The sequence below is a fragment of the Hyperoodon ampullatus genome, assembly GCF_949752795.1.
Source record: "Hyperoodon ampullatus genome assembly, chromosome: 4".
NCBI lineage: Eukaryota > Metazoa > Chordata > Mammalia > Artiodactyla > Ziphiidae > Hyperoodon > Hyperoodon ampullatus.
Genome location: NC_136917.1, coordinates 118,096,158 through 118,104,962, shown reverse-complemented (window position 1 = coordinate 118,104,962; position 8,805 = coordinate 118,096,158). Strand labels below are relative to the sequence as shown.

General features: G+C 33.6%; 1 protein-coding gene across 1 annotated transcript; it reads right to left on the bottom strand.

The window, feature by feature from the left end:
- Positions 1 to 545: 545 nt before the first annotated feature.
- ANKRA2 (ankyrin repeat family A member 2) lies at positions 546 to 7,900 on the bottom strand (the record flags this gene model as incomplete). The annotated part of the gene is made up of 8 exons (XM_079703843.1): positions 546 to 601; positions 1,175 to 1,255; positions 1,761 to 1,827; positions 2,121 to 2,246; positions 2,751 to 2,848; positions 4,849 to 4,914; positions 6,603 to 6,761; positions 7,612 to 7,900. 8 exons carry the CDS (start codon positions 7,898 to 7,900, stop codon positions 546 to 548), a joined length of 942 nt encoding a protein of 313 aa, XP_079559969.1.
- Between the last annotated feature and the right edge of the window lie 905 nt (positions 7,901 to 8,805).

Sequence of the window (8,805 nt, the reverse complement as noted above, 5' to 3'; positions counted from 1 at the left end):
CAGAAGGGTTAAACTAAAAATCCCAAAGAGATACCTTAATAATCTTATGCAATGTAAAAAGAACAACCTGCATGCAAACTAACAGAAGAAAAGTACTTTATTCATTTATAATATCATTTTGTAAACAACCACACTGTGCATTTTTAAATTTAATAATAACAAATTTTTTTCCTATGGATTTATAGCAATCTCTATATAAAGTCAATGAGTTAATACAAGAGTGAAGATGAATAGGGCAGAATAATTTCCGAAAATGTTAAATTACAGCACTTGATACAAACACAGATAACTATCTGTACCATAAAAATTTACATGCCACAAAACACTCATTTATAATTTTAAATATGCGGTAAAACACATTTATAAAAAAGCATCAACATTAATTTTATTATAAACCAGTGAATTACTCAGAGGAATATTTATTAAAACTTACTAAAAATCAGTCAATATTGCAACTGAGGTAAAAATTTATAAGTAAACAAAACTATCATTTATAAGGGTCAAAAGTAAACGGAAGGGCAGACAACACTTTCTGATGACTATGTCTACTCCTTGATGTTCTGAAGCAGTTTCAGTAAATGTGACTCAATAACCTGTTGAACTAGAACACACAGGTGATCAAGACAATAGCATGTTGATTACAAAATTTTAAAAACTATCAAATTCAACTTAACATCACCAACGTTTTCCTAAAATAATTTCTAATTAGGATATAATCATAGTCTGAGGGCAATAAGATTACAATGCAATACTTCAAACTTAGTCTGTCACTGACTTTAGTAATTGTCCAAGTTACTGGGTTTTCTGTTCTTGGTTTCTAAATTTTGAAACTGAAGGAGAGTCCAGAATACAAGGTTGTTCTGAGGAACAGAGAAAGGGCAACTATAAAGCATTTTATAAATAGTTTGCTATGAAATGTTAAACACATCTTATAAATAGGTGTACACGTATCCTCCAGCAACTAATTATTTGGGTTGGTGAAAAGTAATAGTAACAAACTCATTTCTAGACTTTGTAGGAATCTATTGATTTTGCCCACAGTTGAAAGTATATGTCAGGAGTTAGGATAACATGCATGTTCTATAACTGCAAGTGATGAGAATAGTTTGGACCACTGGTTTGTATTATTATAGAACTTTACTAAAATGAAACCTGAGAGTTCTAAACCACTTACCACTTCTATAGCCCAAGGCTACAGCTAGATCCATAGAATTGTATCCAGAGTCGGTTTCAATTGTTGGGTCAGCTCCATTTTCTGTACCAAAACAGAAAAATCTACATAAATAAAATGAAAATATGGATATGTTTGTCTATCACTGGCTCATGTGCAAATAGCGGGACAGATTTTCCGCAAACTTGGAAGGTATTTTCAGGATGGTCTGACAAAGTATAGAGTACACAGAGGGCATAGAATTCACTCTGGTGGGTCAGAGGGAAGACACTTCAAACATACAGGCATCCTCTAGAGCAACTGAAACTAATACACCACTACAGACAGCACTCAGGCTTAGACACTGTGGACAGAGAAAAGAGCCGAGGATTCGCATGTGATCCCTAAAAGGAAAGCAATAAGGACAGATACTGCGATTGCAGGCATGCTGTGTGATGGAGCTATGGCTTACATGGGAACCTTAGGGCAGCAGGTGCTCCAGGGGTGAATAACGTATTTAATAATAGTTCAGGATTCTCCTGAGGCTAGCTTGTAAAAAATAATGTCTTCATATGGCGTTTTCTAAATATTTCCACTCTTATCTGCTTACCTAAGAGCATTTTTACACATTTCACATGATTTCCATGTACAGCGTAAAGCAAAGGCGTCCCTCCATTCTGCAAAAGGAAAGGTGATTTAGTTTTTCAAGGTGAGCAAGATTCAAATAATTTAATGCTCCTGTGAATTGGGCATGTAAAAGTAGTTTAAGGTAATTTTAATATTTTGTGAAGAATACTTAAATCAGAACTAATAATTGAGTTTAGGACATTAACTTTTTCTCCAAGCTGTTTAATTAACTAAGGTAATTAATTATTCTTCCAAGGGTTTAATAAAGCTTATCATATCACCCCAAACCAAATAAATCCTAGAGTTTGTTCCAGTAATTTAAAAATCAGTATTACAGACTCACCCAGTCATATTCATTTACATCAACTCCACAATCCAGCAGCATTTTGACAATATCTGTGTAGCCCTTACTACAGGCTAATGACAGTGCACTTTCTCGACCTTTTCCTAAAAGCTGGGGATCAGCACCCTGCAGTGGGAATAGAGATAAAAGACCTTTCAGTTTATGAAAACAAGAATATTGTTACTTCTGTCAATAATAATTACAGTTCAACACTTAGGTCAGGTAATGTTCTGGGGTTAATAAAGAAAGAACACAAACTTCTACTCCTGGACGTTCTGTTATCAAGGTTGTCTGAAGGCCTGCCTTCCTCCCTCTACCTCAATCCTAACTATGTTGTCACTCTGGAGTCAAATTGTATCTTCTCCAAGAAGCTTCTCCTACAGGGCTGACAGGACTTTTGTTCCCCTCGTGCTGAGCGGGGCTGGGCATTCACTTCTCTCTCCAGCTTCATGGATGACTACGCTTGCCTGCTCAACCAGATGCAAGCTCCACAAGAATATGAAGAGCATGTAAACAGTTTTTGGATCCTCTACCATTACGTCTAGCTGGCTGGAGATGTAAAAACTTTACTAAATACTTAACTGAACTTAAGTAACTGTACATATACATTTTCTGAGGCATTTTCCTTACATTCTGAAGTAGAAACTCTACCACAGCTATTTGCCCGTGTGCTGCAGCCCACATCAGAGGAGTAAATCCTTCTTCGTCCGTGTGATTGATAACATTTTCTATTTAAAAGAAAAGCAATTTTTGTGATCTAATTTAACAACCACATATTTATATCTCTATGAAAATACTGGCATTCTAAAAAAGTGACTATATTACCCAATGAGGTTCACGTTGTGCTGACTGGTGTTCACTGAAGTGCTGTGTGTTTTTGCAATTTGCAGTCTCAATGTATTAAACTGTGCCTCAAGGTATGTAACTGAGTTCAAATAGCATATTATTTAAAGTATAGACTACCAGACACAACATAATGCTAGGTGCAGGGCAGTCCACAGAACACTGGACTCAGAATCAGGAGACCAGAGTTTGAATCCTGACTGTCACTTTCTAGCAGTGTGATTCTGGGCATGTCATTTAATTCCTCTAATATCCAGAATAATACCTTGCTTATCTCGTAGTTAGCTGGGAGGATCACAATAAAAATGAGGTTATACGATAGCCCTTAGCATTCATTACATAAATACACATTATAAAAAGCCCCAAATTAGTAAAGCTATTTTTACTTTCTAGCCAATACTGCCGCCTTTGAGTTTCTTAAAATTTTTGGTGGTTTGCTAACATAATATAATATGAATGAAGACTGAATACTCTGAAACACATTTCTATGCAATTCTACCTCAAAACCCATTTTGTTCCCTAGATTCAGTCTACCAGGTATAAAGTCCACAGTTTTTTCCCTAAATTTATTTAGTAGATTGAGAATAAAACCTTCAAATGTTTATAAACAAATAGGAATATAATGATGAAGTCCTTCTTATAAAAGAATGACATGATTTAAAAAAACCCACTCTTTAATCATATGCCCTGCATTCAACTGATAATGTTGGGACAATTGGCTAACTTTTTGAAAAATGAAAATAAAAGTAAAGCTCCACCTTTACCTCATTACACCAAAACATATTCCACATGGGTCAAAGGTTGAAATGTAAACAAGAAACCACAGAAGTTCTAGAATAAGGTATGAGTGAATTTATTTATAATCTTGGAATAGGAAATCTTTTCTAAGCAAGATATAAAACTCAGACGTCACAAGGAAAAGAATAAATTTACCTCTTAAAAATATTAAGCCTGTGTTTGAAAACATCATAAAGTCAAAGGAAAAATGGCAAGCTGGGAAAAAACTAGATTCAACATAAACAAAAAGTGAACTTCTTTAATTTAGGTAAGAGTTCATATAAATCAATATAAAACAGGCAGTTCACACAAAAAGAAATTCAAATAGATCATAATTTTAAAAAGGCAAACAAAACCAGTATGAAATACCATTTTTCACCCATAAGATTAGCAAAGATTAAAGTCTGATAATATTCTGTGTCAGTGAGGGTATGGGGAAGTAGAAACTCTAACTCTGGTGTGAGGACAGGGCAAACATCTGGCAATGTATATAAAAATAAAAATTCATATACCTTTTGACCCAGCAAATATACTTGTAGGAATTTACCCTATGGATATACTTTAAAAGAATGCCAACAATATTGTTATTTAATAGAAACAAACTGGAATCAACTACCACCAGGGGAACTAGTTAAAAAATAAAAAACGTAGTATATGCATATGCAATACAATGCAAAATCACAGACCTATTAAAAAGAATGAAATAGATCTTTATGTGCTTATATGGAAAGATCTCAAAATTTAAGTGAAAGAAGTAAAGCGCAATGCAGTGTGTATATTTTCTCTGTGTAAATAAAGAAAAGCACATATATACTATACTCTCACATATAGCCCCAAGTATAAATATTTTCCAGAAAAGTCTTCTGAAAATATAAGAAACTTATAATGTTTGCTTCTGCAGAAAAGGCGAGGGTGGTAAGGGAAGCTTTAACTTCTATACCTTTATATTACTATTTTTTTTTAAGTATCTATTGGGTTATCTGCCTGGTGAGATTATGCAACTATTTTTTTTTGTCTTTATACTCTCTTGTATAAAAAGAAAACAATAACAAATCTGAAAAATCCTATTAAATTTGTTTTAAATACATCTAAAAAAATAGGCTAGTACCTTGTTCAATACGAGCAGCCAGGTAGAGCATCTCTCCCTGAGCAGCCAACTGGTGAACAGACAAAGCTGAAACAATACCATAAAAAGTTTCATGTATATCTGTAGGTACACGTTCATCATCTCATTGTTCATGTCTGTGTAGCAATTTTCCTTTCCAAAACACGAACTATCATTTTATTGTTTAAAAAAATCTAACTTAAAATATAGCCTAACATTTGCAGATGTCAGAATTACCTAAAATATCTAAGAGTCTGAGAATTGACTCATATATGTTTAAGGTAATTCTGACATCTGCAAAGTGTTATTATCAGTGAATATGCAAATTGTTTGATTATTAACAATGCAAACTGTTACTGATCTTATGAATTAAAGAAATGGTTTAGGTACTTAATTTTTAACATGGTATCTCTTTATCCAAACTTATAAGGAAGTATAAGGAAGTTGGGTCTAAAAGACTCTTGCTTTTTAATTGACTGTATTCATTTAAGTCCCAAATATCATTATTTCAAGAGGCCATGGGTATTTCTTAACTTTTGGAGGACTAAGATAGTAAATTAAAAACTAGCTGAGAGGAAATTCTTGAGTACAGACCTATTTGTGGCTAATTAACTGTGTGATCCTGGAGACGTGATTAAATATTTTTGTCTAACATGAGGTATGTGAACCACATGATCCCTAGTTGTTTTTTTCAAAAATTCTGTGGTTGGGGAATTCCCTGGTGGTCCAGTGGTTAGGACTCAGCGCTTTCACTGCGGGGCCCCGGGTTCAGTACCTGGTCAGGGAACTAGGATCCCATTAAGACTCTCGCGTGGCCAAAAAATATATATATATATATATTCTATGGTTGGAATATTTTAAGACAATCTTTTTATTTTAAAACAAAGCCAAACAGGTACTGTTCTATGACAGTTCATCTTAAAAATCAGTATCACTTGATCCTTGATTTTGGATGATATGACTGGGTGGCCTGAATACAGAAAGGAAAGCAATTGGGAAGCATATGCAAATTTACATAAATAAAACAGAAATGGCTCTTAGGTAGAGTCAGAGTCATGAACTCTTTCTGGCTTACCTGCTACAGTATACAATTCAAAATCAGGAGGGACGTAGTGTTTCCAAAGTAAAAACATATATTTCACCATGCTTTAGAATACAGATGCATTTATGTTATATTCTCAAATATAATTCCTAACATCAAATTGCTAACTGGTTTCCTCTCGTTAAGAAACCCATACTATATAGAATATTTTCTAGTTTACAGAGAAAAACCTTCATTTTATTTCTTCTAGAATAATTCTACATTAAAAAATTGTAAATTCAAAGTTTTTAAAGAGGTGATTTCATATTCATATTATTATATTCAAATTTGAAATTATAGTAGACATCGCTCAGCTTTTACTACAAATCATTTGTTGATCAGTGATCTAGTTTATAAAATGCACTCCAAGAACACAAAAACACAATGTCTTGCTTTGCACAAAGTTCAGAATAACTCATTGTTTTTATAGTAAAATTATGAAGGTTTTAAGAATATTTCAATCTGTATTTGTTCTCAACAGAGAAACATAAAACATCAAGTATTTGAATATGCAATAATATGTGAAAGAGTTTTAAATTACTAAAACTATCAGGACATCACTTAAGCTTTCCAAAATAGCCTATGCATTTAATGAAAATAATGTTTCAAAGCCAAACTCTTGAAACCATAACATTAGTAATAACAATATTCTAATACATCAGTGGGAAATACTTACAATTTGCTAACAGAGGTGTGGTTGAGACCTCATTTCCTCTGTGTTTGTTGGTTAAAGTAGTTGACTGTTTTATGGGTGAGAAGTGCTTTGTTGTAGAGGGAGTGTAGACATGCCTTACTTGAATTCCCGGAGAAGGAGATGTATGGATACTGCATTCAGCTAAGTAAAATTAATTTAAACACATTAAAACAATAGTTTAACAGCAAAGCATTTCAAAGTTCTATGTCAATGTTTACATTAAAAAAGAAATACAAGATGTATAATATCTTCAACTGGTTCTCAAGTGATACATTTTTTTTGCCATAAAAAATCTGTACTAGTGGGCTTCCCTGGTGGTGCAGTGGTTGAGAGTCCGCCTGCCGATGCAGGGGACACGGGTTCGTGCCCTGGTCCGGGAAGATCCCACATGCCGCGGAGCGGCTGGGCCCGTGAGCCAGGGCCGCTGAGACTGCGCATCTGGAGCCTGTGCTCCGCAACGGGAGAGGCCACAACAGTGAGAGGCCCGCGTACAGCAAAAAAAAAAAAAAAAATCTGTACTAGTAAAAGTTCCAGAAAAAAAAATCAATATTAATCTTGAGCAATTTAATCCAGTGATTAGTTTTTTTATTCGATAGATTGTTATAAAAGTAAATCTACAATATGATGACAGATTTCACTGTATTAAAGCATTGGAAGCTAATGCCAATCATATATTCATGGAGTTAATTCATTTACAAAAGGCACAAAATTTTTTTCTCCTATAATTTTAAAAGGTACAATAATAAACTTTATTAGAGAATTTGTAAATAAACAAAGGTCAAGGAAGAAGTAAAAATCAACATGTACTTATGGACATTATATAACATGAAATTATTTGATTTTGGTTTCTATGAGATTCTAGAAAATCATAATTAAAGATGACTTCCAAACTCTTCGCAAACTCAAAATCTCATGATCAGAAAGGGAAAAAAATAAAAAATAAATAAACAAAAACAAAACAAATGCAGATATTTATACCATAACTTTCAACCTTTAAATAGGACAGATGCCACCTCCAGGTCAGAGTTAACTTGATCTTGAATATTTTTACTATCTTCTTCATTTAAGGACTTCACAAACCGAGAACAGACATTCATATCAAATCTGTTAGGCAGTATGAATTTCATCCCCATGGCAACACCCTGAGCCGATCCTTCTTCTGCATTTGAGTCCAGCTGATGTTCTATTTTAATGTCTGGCATGCCAGTTAGACTGTAACTGCTGGGGCACTCTTCTACTATCAGCTGGGCTCCAATATCCAAATTTGCTGATGTAGCCATGATTTCAACTGTAGTTTCAATAATTAAAACATTTCTTCATGACTTCTCCTTGGTTTTATAAGAATGGCATACAGTGTATTCTTCAAATTTGGGTATTAAAACATCTGAAAGAAAAAAATTAAAAGTATTATATCAACTTAATGTATACAAAATAATCATTTTCAATCACGTATGCAAACAGTACTCTTATTAGCACCTATACATAATAGAAACCATACAATCTCCAGAGGTAGAAAAACCTGGGTCTGAATTCAAGCTTCACCATTTATTAGCTGTGTGAATCTGTACAAGTTCCTCAACCTCTCTAAGCCTCAGTCTCACTTGTAAAATGGGTATACACCAGTAACCTCACAGGACCCTGGCAAAGACCAAATGAAATACAGTAACATTCTCACCGCCATCACTAGGTCCCAACAAATTTTACTTATCCTTTTCTCCCCTTTCCTATTCCTGAATGTTGCCAAATGGATTTTTAAAAAATCAGGCTAACAACAAAAATAAACTTTCATATAAAAACTTTAACCTCTAATCTGAGGTTTATTTTTTAATATGCTGTTAAAATTTGAATTTAAGAAAAGATAGAACTCATGTTGTACCCAAGTCTATCAGCATCTACAATATCCATGATGCCTGGATAGTGAAAGGCTTTACAAAGTTTTGGTTATGATGAACTGAAGACATACTTATTAATCAGTTTTTGTTCAGATCAAGTGTTAGCAACTTAATACAGGTTTTTATGAAAAATAAAGTGTACAGATTATGGACTGGCTTCCTTTGCTTTAGCATCTCTAGGACATTATAATCTAAGTATAATTTTTGGTCTCAATCTTTGTAATAAGTATTAAGAAATTAGAATTATTGATTTTTTTCCAAATATAGATTGTCAAGACATGAACTCAATAAAC